The 16,675-nt window shown below is 36.5% G+C and overlaps 1 protein-coding gene and 1 long non-coding RNA gene across 3 annotated transcripts; one reads left to right on the top strand and one right to left on the bottom strand.

The window, feature by feature from the left end:
* Window positions 1-850: 850 nt before the first annotated feature.
* LOC124439186 (phosphatidylinositol N-acetylglucosaminyltransferase subunit C-like) lies at window positions 851-6,547 on the top strand. 2 transcript variants are annotated; one of them, XM_046989424.1, is made up of 9 exons: window positions 851-1,089; window positions 1,180-1,291; window positions 1,384-1,453; window positions 1,940-2,082; window positions 2,874-2,986; window positions 3,068-3,123; window positions 3,659-3,806; window positions 4,394-4,560; window positions 5,785-6,547. In XM_046989424.1, the coding sequence occupies exons 2-9, from the start codon at window positions 1,195-1,197 to the stop codon at window positions 5,825-5,827; spliced, it is 837 nt and encodes a 278-aa protein (XP_046845380.1). In that variant the 5' UTR covers window positions 851-1,089; window positions 1,180-1,194; the 3' UTR covers window positions 5,828-6,547. The 2 variants fall into 2 exon arrangements, with proteins under 2 accessions (XP_046845380.1, XP_046845379.1); XM_046989423.1 differs by having other exon boundaries at window positions 851-1,291.
* LOC124439188 lies at window positions 6,214-16,659 on the bottom strand. Its single transcript, XR_006946298.1, has 11 exons — window positions 15,777-16,659; window positions 15,294-15,357; window positions 15,117-15,211; window positions 14,736-14,826; window positions 9,721-9,834; window positions 9,495-9,596; window positions 9,157-9,202; window positions 8,975-9,067; window positions 7,912-8,128; window positions 7,627-7,689; window positions 6,214-6,667 (listed from the first exon to the last, which is right to left on the bottom strand). It is a non-coding gene; the product is annotated as an uncharacterized LOC124439188 (long non-coding RNA).
* Window positions 16,660-16,675: the final 16 nt, after the last annotated feature.

Here is a 16,675-nt window from a genome sequence, read left to right on the forward strand (position 1 = left end):
CTAGAGAATTTCACATCTTCAGAATTAATAAATAATAGACAGGCAAACAAGCTCACAGTACGTAATATATAACAGTATAAGAAATAAAAAATGTCGTACTTTGCGTGGCATTTGGAAGTATATGGTTCACATTAAGTCCGGCTAAGTCAGCCAAGTGTTCCCCAACCCATTTTGAACTTTAAGTGTCGCTCTAATAAAGGATATGAATGCTTCATCTCCTCGCCTATGCAGCAAATTAAGAAGTTCCAAAGTACGAGCTTCAGGGGTGGATTCTGCTCGAATTTTGTCTTCGCAGTTACGATCCAGAACGTCCGTCATTTGTGGCCAAACAGCATCAACATCAAGATTTCTTTTGATATATTCCCTGTTTTTTCTTAAAAATTCACGATGCGCTTCAGACATCGCCATTATCACCGAATATCCAAAATACAGGCACTTCAATTTCGTTGTAAACTATTCTAGAGCTTTTCTACACCTAAACATTCCTTGGTAAAGTTACCATTCGCACTTTCCATTCATCGCAATGACAGTGGTAATGACGTGTGAAGGTTTTTCCCCCGCTGGGCCGCTTCCCCAACCTCGTCCAGTATCTTCACCAGGGTCCTGCTCTCCCCTGTTTTTTAGCAAATTTTCATCTTTCTGAAGCAGCTCGATTAAGAAGAAATAACAAGGTTTGGTCGGTAAAGAAGTAAATGTGTATATTGCGTTGCTGAATTATAGAGAAAATTCTTAGCCAACACAGTATTTTTATAATTTTTTGTTCTTGCACATTTGTACTTAGGAATACAAATTGACTGTGATGACATAATGACTATTTATCAGTAATATTTTTAAGACTAAAGTTAGTGTACATGATTTTAAATGGATAGTGTTGCTTGGTATTGCCCTGGTATTGCCGATTTGCAATCGATTCTGACCGATGATTCTGACAGATGGGATACAATGAACTGGTCATTGTTTGGTGGGTTTTCGAAATGGCCTAGTTTTTGTTGAAAAATCATTGGTTTTGTATGAGAATTTTGAAATTTAACTATGCTGTTATGTTGGTTGAGCTAATGTGCATTTTGACATATACATGCTTCATACAAAGTAATTAATTTCACCCTTATAACCTTTGCTATCTCAGGTGGGATGACTTGACTGTCTGTCAAGCAAATTCACACTCTGTTATTTTTTAAGAAACAATTTCTTATAATGGTGAAAAAGCCATGGAGAAAAATCTTGTACGAAGAACAAAATTACCCAGATAATTATGTTGACGAGTCTTTCCTGTATGAACTGAAAAAAAATGGTAAATATTTGAGTGAAATCTAGGAATGGTAAAAGATCGATAATTATGCCTACGATTTGAATTGGATGCGTATAACAAAGTATATTTTTTAGTATACACAAGAAACTATCATTTCTGGATTGTCTCCAATGAAGCTGGAAGAGTTTCACAACAATTTAGCAGGTTAAAGTCAGGTTTTCTTTGACTATCATCCTCTTCGTCAATTCTCGTCATGAATAAGCTAGTTCAACTGTTTAACAGTCTACCATCAATTTATAGATTGATTGCCATTTTAACCTAAAGTACACCAAACATAAACATTTCTTTTAGCATACTTCAAAAATTGATGATATGTAAGTAATGAGTGTGCTAGATATACACTCTTCAACAAATATCAATTGGCTTGGCCAACAACATTGAATTTTGTGATCTTGTGGATCTCTTGAAAATTTATCTTTCATTGCCTTGCATTGAGTAGAAAACGATGCCATAAAATAGTGTTTTATCATCTAACTATTTCCCTTCATTTTTGACAAAAAATGTACTTATAGAGTGCTTCATTTACACCAAATCAATGATCCCATCTTCATCTAAGTCTTGTGAAAGAATTTAAACACTTCAATGTTTTTGCCACATCTAAATTTCTATTTTATTGAATTGTTGTTTTAGTTTGTGTCTGTTTGTGATGTGTTTTGTGTACATGAAGCAAGAGTGTATTTCACCATCTGTACTGTTCTTGATGTCAGTAATGGTGACCTCGATCTCTTACTTTATTTACCTGTTTATCAGTTGGGAAGGAACACAGATGAAAGGTAGGACATCATCATTGCAATCAATTAAAAACAGATTTCTTTGTGGTGCAGGGGGTGCCACCCACTAAAAAATCCTATTTCTCCACCCCACCCCTAAAATGTTCTCCTCTCTAAGAAACATGTTAATTTCCTATTTTCAGCAAAATAAACCAGAAGTGCAGCTAAACTGACTTTTCTAGGCAATGTTTCAACTCTTTATACTACCTTTGATGCCTACACTACCAGACCGTCCCTTAATTAAATCTCAACCCTTAATTAAATCTAGATCCAAACTTTGCTCTAAATGTACAAATGTGGTTCCGAAAATTTTTAGCTCCCACATCTGTAATTATGAAAATCTATCATCTGTCAATGCAATCAACTACTACAAAAATATTTTTGAAGAGTAATGCTTTGATAAAAATTTACTTTCAAAAAACTGGGTCTTATGCCAACCAACCATCCCCAGTCTCCACCTCTCACTGCCTATGCTGACTATGTTGTTATTTAATTTTCTCAAAAATGGTTTATGGTTACTTTAGTGGTGTAGCCAGGATATTCTGTCAAGGGGTGGGCAGTCAAAAGGGAAGGAGGGGGCTGTATCTGTCATTCAAAAAATATAATATATGTGAAACAGAACAATATTTTAAGGGATACAAGAATTTTGGTAGGTGGGGCATACCCCCCTGGCTATATGTCACTGGTTTACTTTGATAAAATATCCTCCAACAATCATTTGCATGATTGCCTGAGTAAAAGTATTTTGCTCATTGAATTTATATCTCTTATTAAAATTCAAACATGTTTGATAGTGCAAGATGATCTCAAGAGTTTTGTTCTGTTTCTTGCATTCTCATTTGGACTCTCTCCGATATTGAGAACATTAACAGATTCCATTAGCACAGATACTATTTATGCCATGACGGTAAAATGAAACTTCTGCAAGTCTTGGCATGCAGTTAGTTCAAACATCATTAAATGAAAGATATTGTTTGCACTATTTTAGATCTGTATGCTCGGGATGAATCTAATAATGCATGATTACGGAGCTAGTGGAGCCATGTAAGTTCTAAGTACAAAAATCTGCATTAGCTGTTGATTTGTTGGTGCAAATGAAAATGTTACAGCAAAACAAATGTTAAAAAAGGTCGAAAGCTTAATGTTGGCTTGCGTGTTTAGAAGTTTCTGTTTCTTTTTGTCTGTCCTGAAGGAAAAAAAACTTTGACATGCAATTCAATTGGTAATAACTAATAAATCTAGAATCAAGTCAATCAACGTAGTAATGATCCGGAATCCAGCAAAATTTAAGTTTTGGAATCAGGAATTCACGAGCATGAAATCCGAATCCAAGAGCGTGGAATCCGGAGTCCACGAGCTGGTATCGCAATCCGACAACATTGATTCCTCTTCATAGGACGAATCTACTTTAGCACAAAAAATAATAGACCTCGAGCTCTATCATAGACAACATTAAAAATCAGAAAGTGCGCGAAAACAAAAGATACAAAATGATTAAAAATCACAGCGTTAATTACGTACATCATTGTTTTTTTCTCCTTCCCGATGTCTTGACGTCAGTATGTTTTTATTTCTGTAGAGTATCGAAGGCGGCATCTTTGAATACAGCGATATTTGGTTCTGTGTGTCTTGCTTCGCGACTTCCGTCGTCGTGGCATGCTTTTGTAACCGTTATACTTGCTGTGGAGATTTTTGCGTTGTTTCCCGTGTTTCGTGAAACTTTAAAGGTTGGTAAATGCTTGTTGTTGGTTTATTTTTTTCTCTTGTTCATTAACTATACTTCAGTTGAAGTGAGTTTGCCAAAGTGGACTACATAATGCGTATGTTAGAAGAATGTTCAGTGTACATTTTCTTTTTGCGTTGTTTACTTTATTAAGTTAATGAAAGATCGATTGCAATTAGTTGTAAAATATCTCATACAAAAAGAGTTTGATGACCAACCATTTGAAAGGTTCCGTGTATAGTCGAAGAGCCTGCATGCATAACCTCAAAATGCATAAATATTTGTCAATTCTCACTGCAAAGATATGGTATTTGAATAAACTAAAAGATTTTGTGTGTCAACATCTTAAGTTTGTAGAGATCAAATCAATTCAATGATTTTAGTCTAGTTAACGCTGAGTTATTTTATTGAGATGAACTGCTTTGACAAGCATTGATGAACTGCTTTAGCAAGCATTGATGAACTGCTTTGACAAGCATTGATGAACTGCTTTAGCAAGCATTATTAAATTGATTTTTTGTTTTTTGCCACTGTTAAAAATAACTGAGTTCTTTCTTCGTCTCCATAAGTGTGCTCTCCTCACTGTTTTAGACATTTTGCCCCCGCAGCCAACCTTTCATGACTTGGAGTTTGCTACTCATAGCTCTTGTGTCTGTTCTGACCATATCTCTTTTGGCGGGTGTATTTTTTGTGCTTGCACAAAGTGCTCTGATGTTCCTGTGTCCTTATTGGCTCGTTCGTCTTCAACGATATAAAGAGTAAGTCATGTGATGTTGAATGTCGTGAAAAGAGCAGTGGATGTAGAGTGCATCTAGCCTTTCAAACAATTCGTTTAATAAGACCAATGTTTATTCCGTATCTTAATGTAGTGTGGCATGTTGTACCGTAGTGTGGCATATTGTACCGTAGTGCTGCATAATGTACTGTAGTGTTGCATAATGTACCGTAGTGTTGTACATTGTAGCGTAGTGTTGTATATTGTAGCACAGTGTTGTATATTGTAGCGTAGTGTTGTATATTGTAGCGTAGTGTTGTATATTGTAGCGTAGTGTTGCATATTGTACCGTAGTGTTGTATATTGTAGCGTAGTGTTGTATATTGTAGCGTAGTGTTGTATATTGTACCGTAGTGTTGTATATTGTACCGTAGTATTGTATATTGTACCGAGTGTTGTATATTGTACCGTAGTGTGTATATTGTACCGTAGTGTTGTATATTGTACCGCAGTGTTGTATATTGTAGCGTAGTGTTGTATATTGTAGCGCAGTGTTGTATATTGTAGCGTAGTGTTGTATATTGTAGCGTAGTGTTGTATATTGTACCGTAGTGTTGTATAATGTACCGTAGTATTGTATATTGTACCGTAGTATTGTATATTGTACCGTAGTGTTGTATATTGTACCGTAGTGTTGTATATTGTACCGTAGTGTTGTATATTGTACCGTAGTATTGTATATTGTACCGTAGTGTTATATATTGTACCGGAGTGTTGTATATTGTACCGTAGTGTTGTATATTGTACCGTAGAGTTGTATATTGTACCGTAGTGTTGTATATTGTAGCGTAGTGTTGTATATTGTAGCGCAGTGTTGTATATTGTAGCGTAGTGTTGTATATTGTAGCGTAGTGTTGTATATTGTAGCGTAGTGTTGTATATTGTACCGTACTATTGCATATTGTACAGTAGTGTGGCATATCGTACTGTAGTGTTACATATTGTACGGTAATGTTGCAGTAAATTTTAGTTTTACTGTATTGTTGCACCCGAAGGCCTTATCAATAATCCTTTATTTAAGACTGAACAAATGCGCTAGTTAAGCCATTGCATGTAACCGAACAAAAGTGTTTTCGCTCATTCGCTGCAGCTATCTGATTAGAATTGCTTCATCAATAATCGAAAGCATTGAAATGCTGTCCATTCCCAACAAACTAAATGTCGCCGTCATTGTTGAGCGAGTTTCTTTTGTTGTGTTCGTTTGTAGTAACATACACGGTCCATGGGATGAAGCTGTGATATCTACTTGACATTCGTAACCTGAGGTGGAAAGCTCATGCTACTGTGAAATGAAAGGAAGGATGACGTTAAGTCAAGAATTTTCTTGTGCTTTATTCCAGGGATGGATCCAATATAATTTTGCAGGGGGGTGCTTTAGTTTTTTTAAGATGCTGTTTGGTCAGTCTAGTTTAGATTAGATTTCAGTGGCTCTCTTTTGTGGGTGTCGTTATGTCATTCACATGTCATAGTTTTTGTGGGTTTGACTTGAAACCTTGGGAAATGTGTAATTTGACGGTTGTTTTAGCTTAATCGGTTGGTATATTTATACTTTGTGTGGGGGAATTTGAACCTCCCTGAACCCCGTCCATTCAAGGATTGGGAGGTGCGCACCCCGTGCACCCTCTCCGTAATTCAATTCCTGCTTCATCCTGTTTTTATATGGCAATTGTTTAAGTATTTTTTACACATTAATTTTATCCACTTGCTGTGATTTGATAAGAAAAAAAGGCAACGGATTTTAACATTGAAAAAACATTTCGGCGAGCAATCTCGAAATTTCGAATTATTCCGATGACAAATATTGTTTTAAAAAATATGACGGTGACCATTGTCCATTATCATTATAAATATTTGACAAAAAAATAATCTTTTGAGGTAAATTTATGATAGCTATTTGTTTAAGGGCTTGTCCAACAATACTTAACGCATTTTTACCACTAATAGAAATAAAAATAGATACTTCAATGTAAGTTCTGTATCCTTTGTAACGAAAAGCGCCATTTTTCCTGCCATCTTTCTTCTTCGTGAGAAGCGTTCTCTCCGTAATTATTGATTTCGTCGACGTGGGCAAAGAATTGCGCTTTGTAATCCTGAAGAAAAAGCAGATACTTTAATATGTGTATTTTAAGTGTCGTGTTTACGTGGGCAAAGAATAGTGCTTTGTAATCATGAAAAAAGGATGTAGTTTAATGTATTTCAAATGTCGTGTTTGCGCGGGCAAATAATGGTGCTTTGTAATCCTGAAGAAAAAGGATGTACTTTAATATGTGTATCTCAAGTGTTGTGTTTGCGTGGGCAAAGAATAGTGCTTTGTAACCGTGAAAAAAAAAGGATGTAGTTTTATGTGTGCATTTTAAGCGTCGTATTTGCGTGGGCAAATAACAGTGCTTTGTAATCATGAAAAAAAGGATGTAGTTTAAGGTGTCACTTTAAAGTGTTTATGACAACAAATTTTATCATAGAATTTTCTAATTGCATGTAAAGAAAATTGAAAGTGACCTAATATATTTTTCAATAGAACTGTGTTATTTTACTTCTTTTTGAAGTTGTTCACCTTTTTTTCACAATGCAAATAACATTGTTATGACATCGCACTGCATAATTAGCATTGAGAAATTCTAGGCTCTTGTCGACGGTCAGCAATAAAATATATAACTTTGGCGCCTTTACAAATATATTCATCTACACATGTATGTCCATGAAACTGTTGTATTTGTGCATAAAATTCGCCAACGATGTGAAAAATTGATGGTCTATGAGACTATGAAGTCACGAAGATTTTATTTGCATAATGAATAAAATAAATTATCTCGACAATGAAAAGGTTGTAAGGTCATTTTAAATGTTCTTTGCGATACAATCAAAAAATTTTGTGACAAAATTTTGAATCACAAAAACTTTAATGCAAGTTTCCCTTTACCTCGGTGGAGTGAGAAATTTGTCATCTCCACATCATGTTTAATATTGCCGAGAATAAATTAAAACTACTTAATGTGCTAACACGGAGTGACTGACTCCGAATTCTCCAATAGCTCAAGAATTAACATACAATCACGTGAAGATGAGCCCCCTCTCTCTCCCTTAATTCTTGATCTTCCAACGGCCCAGGTACCTAATATAGAATACATCAGTGCTGTTTAGTACATTATACGTTATATTAACCAATATATAATATATATATATATATGCAACTTTTCAGTACGTGTATATACTTGTTTTTATTTTTGACGATCTATTCCTATTCCTGGAAACACTTAGCAAACGACCAGAAAAAAATTATGTAAATGCTAAATTGTTTTATAGTAAAAGGTTTATTGATCGTTAATCAACTAACCTATTCCCCTTAATATCATCTGACCCCATAAGGACCGTGGACTGCTCTCTGCCAAACGTTGGTCGAGTAATTGATGGCAGCCAAGAGCGAGGTGTTTCAGAAATTCCTGAATCTTTATTGCCGTTCACATCCATTATCTGCGCTTTTTCAGAGCTTCCCTCAGCGCTAAGATTATGTTCATGCTGTGACGTTGACGGCCAGTTATTGCTGGCTCATCCTAAAATACAGGATTACTTATGTATAAAATATAGATTACAAAAAAGGAATATATTCTCCATCTTACGGAGATAAAAGTTTTGTTACCCTATAACCCTAGTACAGTTTAAGGACCACAAAGGATGTCTAAAAGGTTGAGCGACGTAATGTAAAGTTGTGCTACGTCGTGTAAAGTTTTGCTATGTGACGTAAAGTTGGGCTATCTCGTGTAAAGTTGTGCTACGTTATGTAAAATTGGGCTATATGATGTAATGCATTGCTACGTGGTGTAAAGTTGGGCGACATCGGGTAAAGTTGGGCGACGTCGTGTAAATTTGGGTTATTTGGTTTAAAGTTTTACAACGTGGTGTAAAGTTTTACAACGTGGTGTAAAGTTTTAAAACGTGGTGTAAAGTTTTACAACGTGGTGTAAAGTATTGCCACGTGGTGTAAAGTATTGCCACGTGGTGTAAAGTTGGGCGACGTCCTGTAAAGTTGGGCTACTTGGTGTAAAGTATTGCTACGTGGTGTAAAGTTGGGCTACGTGGTGTAAAGTATTGCTACGTGGTGTAAAGTTGTACTTGGTGTAAAGTATTGCTACGTGGTGTAAAGTTGGGCCACGTGGTGTAAAGTTGGGCGACGTCGTGTAAAGTTGGGCTACGTGGTGTAAAGTATTGCTGCGTGGTGTAAAGTTGGGCTACGTGGTGTAAAGTTTTGCTACGTGGTGTAAAGTTTTGTTACGTGGTGTAGGGTATTGCTACGTGGTTTAAATTATTGCTACGTGGTGTAAAGTTTTGCTACGTGGTGTAAAGTTGAGTGACGTTGATAAATGATAATGCAGTTTAAACCGTTTTCTATGAAAACTCACCAGAAGTACGTCTATGATGATGGACAGGAGAACGATCTTTCACTTCGCTTCCAAATTTCAAGCTTTGACTTCTCCTGGGTACAAAACCAACAGCTGAAATATGAAAACAAAAACACGATAAACTCCCGTAAAAATTAAAAATTCATTCATAATACAGTTTAGAAAATGGCCTTGAAACGTACCGCTCATGTCGCAAAAAAGCTGATCAAAAACCAAAAACTTGTTCGGCTGTAAAAGCAGCAATATGTTGACTTTTAATGATCAGAGAAAAAGGAATATTGACGATCAAGATTACTGGAACACCTCTCGTTCTTTCAGTACTATGAGATGGCTTATATTGTATTGATTCATTTCATTTTCCAAAATCATTTAAAGCTTGGCTGAATCCAGGCTACCCGGCCTCATGTAATCAGCACACTAATCTCATCAAAAAGCGAAATTATGTTTTATCACAATAATGTAATAGAGCAAGTTTTTACAAGAAAGTCACATTTCTTAAATGTCTTCGCACATAGCTTACCTGAGATATGGCATTGTGAAGACCATAATGTTTCTTCAAGAAGGAGAGAAACTTGTGCGAAGGACGATCAATCGCGACATGAAATGGTTGAAGATTGTGAATCTGAGAATTCGTAAGGAAAGAAAAGTTAAAAATACTCCAGTGATTTACAAAACTTCGGCAGACTGAAAATCACGACAGGTCAATCGGAAATCCATATTAAAAACCTTTATAGCATTTATTCCACCTTCAACATGTGTTCAAACAACATCTTTCCACAGCCGTTTCTTTGTTTCGTATGATGCACATAAAAATCCATCACGCAGAGCGGCAAAACTTCGTGCTGAACGCCATGCATGTCCTACGAGGAAAGCGACTTTAGCATGCGACTGTAAACACAATGCTTGAGACCAGTGTTGCCACGCCTTGGGATTTCTCCCAAGATCTTGGGATTTTCTGCTCAAGCTTGGGATCTTGGGAGTTTTTTTCGAAATATTGTAAAATCTTGGGATATTTTGTTTAAATATTTTTATAGGTAATATTATCTCGTATTATGAATTTATAAATAAGTGTGACACGTGTTTATAAATAAGCTTGACAACCTTCACACCCTCCCACTGAAGATGCCGTCTGAATCTGATGTTTATTTGAACATAATATAAGTTCTTTTACCGTGGATATTCTTTAAATTAATGTACGTGTATTCCATAAAACGCTGAAGCATTTCTTTCGATGGGAAATATTAATTGGTGTTGCATTTCTTGGTTGTCTTTACTATTGAACAGTAGAAATCAGGAGGGAGTGAATATTAAAAATAATTTTTAAAGTGGAAGTTTGACAACCAAAATCTGCCATCACCGCCATGTTTTTGACAACCGGGTCCAGGCCCCTTGTTCCCTACAGTTCTTGTTCAACTCAATGTATTGAACGCGAACATTGAACATCCAAAAAACTTTTTCCTGTATGGTTTTGTAAAAACAAAATGGCGGCCTTTTTCTGAGGATTCAAGCCTGAGGTAAACTTGACTTGTTTTGCTTCATTTGGGTGGGGAGCTCAAAACACTACAGTGCATACACATTTCAGAAGCAAAATGTATGACGAAGAAAGCAACTCAAGTGATAAGAATGATCATCGTCCATCGAGAAAAAAAGCAAAACCTGAAGATAAAAAATGGTACTAGCAATCGTTCAACGATGTTTGGTTAAAAGATCCAGAATTAGCAGATTGGATTTCAAAAGATCCTGGAAATAAATTCACAGTGAGATGCAAAGTGTGTGAACATACATTCAACGGTCCCAACAAGTCGGCTTTGATGAAACATAAAGCAACAAAGAAACATACTGATGCATATAAAGCCAAGCAAAATACTTTGCAAGTGAGCAAGTTTTTTCAAAAGCAAACAGGGCCAGATGTTGACGAAATGACAGCAAAAGCTGAAGCTTTGTTATCTGGTTTTCTAGCTGAGCACCGAACGCCTTTTCTTCAGGCTGATCATCTCAGCGAGTTGATAAAAAAATGTTTCCCGACAGCAAAATTGCTCAAAAAATGCAGTTAAAAAGAACAAAGGCATCATATGTTGTTCAAGAAGGAATTGCACGAGAGGAAGTGGAGTCAATATCAGCAATCTGTCAGAAAAACAAGTTTTCTCTGATCGTAGACGAATCCACAGATATTTCAGTCTCCCAAATTCTTGCTGTTGTCGTCAGATTTTACCATGAAAGGAAAGTGATTGATGCTTTATTGACTGCCCTTGAAGTAGAAAACGGCACTGCTGATGGATTGTATGCGGCTGTTAAAAACTTTTTTCAAGAACGAGCCATACCACTAAGTAATGTTGTTGGTTTTGCTGGCGACAATTGTTCAACAATGATGGGCAAAAATGGAGGTTTTCAGGCTCTTTTAAAAAAAGATGTACCTGGTGTATTTGTCTTTGGTTGCATTTGTCACTCCTTTGCTCTCTGCGCACACTATGCAAGTTGTCGCCTACCTTCATGGTTGGAAGCATTTGTGAAAGATGTCTGCTGTTATTTTTCCCGTAGCAGTCGGCGACAACACCAGTTCCGTCTCATACAAGATATTGTTGAAGCGCTTCGTCATAAAGTTCTCAAGCTTTCACAGACGAGGTGGCTCTCCCGAGGCCAAGTTGTTCCCAGAATTTTAGAGCAATGGGATGCATTAAAACTTTTCTTTCAATCTGAGTCTCCATGTGATCGTGTAGACGGGGCAGTCAAGATCTACGAAACCATGACGACGAATAGAACCAAGCATATTATGGCATTCCTAAATTACATATTGTCAAAAGTGGACAGATTAAATGCTGAATTTCAGGCTCAAGATTTCAAGCTGCACACACTGTACAGTTCTATATCGGATGAGTATAGAAGCATTTTGGCCATGTTTATCCACGACAAAGTCGTACGAGAAACACCGTTGGACGAGATTGATCCAAATGACGTAAAGCTATACAAGCCTCTCAACGATATTCATCTTGGAGGAAGATGTACAGTCCTGTGCACCCAACAGTCTTTGGGTAGCCAAGAACAACGTTTCAGAAACGATTGCCGTAACTTTCTCGTTGAGTTATGTGACCAAATAAAGAAGAGGTTTTCTTTCAAAAGTGATGGAGTTCTAGCTTTGCTATCAGCAGTCAACCCTTCAGAGGCATTATCCAGCAGGCGGTCATTAAACTCGATAGCGGTATTAGCACACCATTTTCCGTCTTTAGTGTCTGAAGATCAATTGGATGAACTTGATGATCAATGGAGGCAATTGTTATATGCCACAGACTCTCTTAAAGGCATGACTATTTCCCCAACACAGTTTTGGGATGAGATCAGAGCTATTAAAGATGGTAACGGCAATAAAAAGTTTGAACTTTTGGGAAATTTTATGTGCAACCTGCTTGTTTTGCCTCACTCATCTGCCTGTGTCGAGAGAATTTTTTCCCAAGTTAACATGATAAAGACTCCTCAAACCAACCGCCTACATTGTTCAACTTTGAGGAACAGATTAATTGCAAGACAAGCTATTGCTCGACAAGGTGCGCATTGCTACACGTGGGAGCCGTCTACGAAACTTGTAAAAGACGTACAATTTGGTAATTGTCGGAGGGAGTACTTTAAGAAACATTGTCAGCGTCAGGAACAGGAAGAAAATGTGACTGATGTTTATGACATTGTAAACGAAGAGACTGTTAAGATAGGGTCTGGTTAGCACTTAGCATGTTGTCGATGCTAATCATAGGAAAGCAACAGGAGATGACAAAATTCCGGCATGGATACTTAAACGTTTTTGCGAAGATCTTGCACCAGTCGTACACAATATAGTAACCACAAGTATAAAACAATGCAAGTACCCCAGCCAATATAAACATGCACTAAAAACTCCAGTTGCTAAAGTGAGTAATCCAAGCAATGTTGAAAATGACTTCAGACCTATATCTGTCCTTCCTCAAAAGGCTAAAGTAATAGACAAACTTCAACTCCATTTGAATAAATCAGATTTCAAAATAAAGAGTAACCAACATGCCTTTACTCATGGCCGATCTACTGAATCTGCTCTAATATCTATGACACAAAATTGGTATAATGCAACAGATAATTCTCAATTAGGTAGAAAGGGAGTTCACGTATTATTTCTAGATTTTCGAAAGGCATTTGATATGGTGAATCACAACATATTACTACAAAAATTAGCATCTATGGAAATTAATAAGTCTTTCTGGCAATGGATTCGAAGTTTTTTGACAGGAAGAACGCAACAAGTCAACCTACAAGGAGCCATGTCATCCATCCAACCTTGCCCTTTGGGCGTGCCACAAAGCGCTGTCATATCACCAGTGCTCTTTAATGTATATATAAATGATTTAGAGAACATTATTCCTAAAGAAATAGATGCTAATACATGTAAATATGCAGATGATTGCACTCAGGACCAGATTGTCGCGAGAGGTGAATGCAGTTCCATGCAAAAAGTAATCGACGAATTACGGAAATGGGATGATAATAACAGAATGGCTCTGAATCCGAAAAAAACAAAGGATATGTGGATATGCTTTACGGACTCAATACAAGAACCAACGTCCCTATTTATTGGAGAAGAAGAAATAGAAAGAGTTACTAATTTCAAACTTCTTGGCGTAACATGTCAAAATGATCTTAAATGGAATGAACATGTACACCAAATTACATGCAAGGAAAATAAAAGACTATATCATCTTCGACTATGTAGTAGGTCTCAATTACCTTGAGATGTTGGATTATTAACATATACATCAAAAATAAGACCAGTATTAGAGTATGCATCGGCAGTCTGGGCAGGACTTCCACATTTTTTACAGCAAGAAATTGAACGTGAACAAAGAAGAAGTTTAAAAATTTTACAATTAGATAAAACTACTTACCATCTTTGAAAAGCAGACGTGAACTAGCAACTACCCAAGAGATCAAAAGGATTATAGAGGAACCTGATCATCCATGCAAATTTTTAGTACCTTATCCCAAAGAAAACTCGCACGAGTTGCGTAAAAGTAAAACTTATAGTATTTTATCCCGGACCAAACGTCATAAACAATCTTTTATTGCTAGATCTTGTAAATATATATACAATAAAGTTAACATGTAATTCTTCGTATAGTATGGTGAATATATAGAAAATCAATGTAAATTCATCGTACTTTTTAATCTGAAGATGAATGATAAAAAACCCCTTTAATCATAATCACTTCTTCCCACACAAAATTTTGCCAGGAAAGAATCGGGTATATGGTGTATACGTGGAGAAAAATAGCTTTTAACTATCACTGGGATGAGTTAAATACATAACTTTGTGGAGGAAACGTGTTTTTAGATGTAGTATGTGCAAATTGGTGTAGTCTTGAGAAGAATTGTTTATGTTGAGTGATGTTTCAACAACCTTAGTGGTAATCATCTTTAGAGTCACGTGACCAGTAAATGTCAGGTTTGAGGTATTAGTCGTCTCGTTGACCAAAATGCTATTCCTCACTTGACTCTGCTGATGATTACCTATTAAGGATGTGGAATTTTCAGTCAACATCAACAACAGTACACCTACCTTCCCAGGACTCAAATAGCCTTGATAGTCTACACCTACAAACATGTAATTAGCCTTGATACACGTACAAACATGTAATTATATTCCTGGGTTCACACCATTTACTTTGCAGAGGAAAGTTTGTCTACCAGGTTCATGGAAAGGAACAACTATACACTTGTTAGAACACTGTAGGAAAAGCATACATACCAACAAGAAAAGATTTTATCGGCCAACTTTAATAATGCCAATAACTGTACCTCGGCCTCTTCAAAAATAAGCCAACGTAAAGCTCTCATTGCTAAAGCAAATACTCATGTAAGAACTTATATATTTATGGCAATCACATTGTGTCTTCAACTAAAAGACAGTTAATTAAAAGACAGAGCAGACGGTTAATATTGAATCAGAGGTGTTGGATGGACAATAAAAGTGGGGAATACCAATTTGGCATGAGTAACATGTTTCATATTATTGTAAAATGCAAGACATGTCATTTTCCAAAACATTTTTGGGGAGGGATATTGTCCCTCTAAGATATCACCCCCCCCCTGTTTCAGATGCCCTTGTCTTAAATTGCAGAGTACTCACTTGTTTACTAGCTGCATCTTTGAGAATATAAAGCATTCATGATTTGAATACTTGAGCTTAGATGCAGTTGTGATGATGGTATGCAATCCTTGTGCCTACATAAATATTTGGAAATATGGGTAAAATTGCATATATGTGCTAAGTCATTTAATTAGTAACTTACTTTGATATACATACCTTGCTCGATGCGGCACCAAGAGCATCAATGATTTTATGTAAATGTTGATTGAGCAACTTTGCACTAGAGCAAATCACATTAAGTACCATGGTGAGATAATTTAATTTAGTTGAGGGAACTCCCCTTTGCTGCCAATACAACATCTCCCATGAAACTTGGCTAACTTTGGACCTCTTGAGCAACAAACTTTGTAAAAGGACTCGTTATTTTTTCCACAGTACAGGGAAACAATGGAACCTGACACAACCTGGTTTTTGCCATGTTTGTAGTGTTTTGTAGCTATGCACAGTATGCCGTTGCCTTGCTGTCATATCAATATGAAATAGGATTTAACGACAAACAAAAAACTTAATGGTGTAGCCTGTAGCCAGCACTTTTAACGTCTATGTGGTCAAGCTATGCAAATAATCAGTAACTGTGAAAACAGAAGCAAATTCTGAAATTTCCACGTTACGCAAGTGAAGTATGAAATAGAAACTTACTCTCTCGCATGTTTTCCAAACGTGCACATTTTGCTGTCGACAAACGTGATTGGATTTGGCAAAATTTTGTTGGCATCGAACTCAAATTCCATTCACACACTATGAATATTCTAAACCAACCCACCAATTATCATAAAAGCATAAGAGGACAGCATTTTATAACACAAGATAGAACAAGTCGGATACATTCACTCTGTCTCTACGGATTTGGTAAGGTTGAAGAACAGTTGTAATGAAGTATTGAATTATTTTTTGGGTTTCCGCTGCATCGCTTCTGCATGATTAAGTTCAGTGGGCTACACAGCATTCTCCAGTTTTCAGGTGAAAAGCTTAAAATTTGTGTACCTTGCAACAAAGATAAGTGTTTCGATCGTATATTGTCTTTACATTTTGAAAATGTATTGTAGTGCCAAGATACGTACGATAACCTACGATAACATTCCGTTGTTTCCGAACGTCTGACCTTGAAATCTTAAATGACGTCATTTTCTAACTCTCAAATTTCAATAAGTAAGAGATGAAAAAATACAGTTTAGCGAGTCGTTCCTCAGTCTACTAAATTTGATAGACTTTATTTCATACAGCAATTAACACACATATTTTCATACCTGTTTCATACTTAATTGCTTACATTTAAAATGCGCGGGAATAGAAATAAGTAAACAAATTATTACAAATTGTTCGTAATTCACGATAAGACAAACGTTTCACGAGAAAAAACGACGTAAGGCACAGCTGACATTAACTTCCCTTACACAGTGTATGCCAGTGCTGTAGAAGTGGAGGGGGAGTGATTGGGGGAGGAGCCCCCAGTCTACCTTTGAAATGGGTAATTTTAAAAGGGCACTATTGACAAAAAGGTCAAGAGAGCCCCCCATCTGATAAATTTAGTTCTACAG

This window comes from Xenia sp. Carnegie-2017, unplaced genomic scaffold (genome assembly GCF_021976095.1).
Source record: "Xenia sp. Carnegie-2017 unplaced genomic scaffold, XeniaSp_v1 HiC_scaffold_19, whole genome shotgun sequence".
NCBI lineage: Eukaryota > Metazoa > Cnidaria > Anthozoa > Malacalcyonacea > Xeniidae > Xenia > Xenia sp. Carnegie-2017.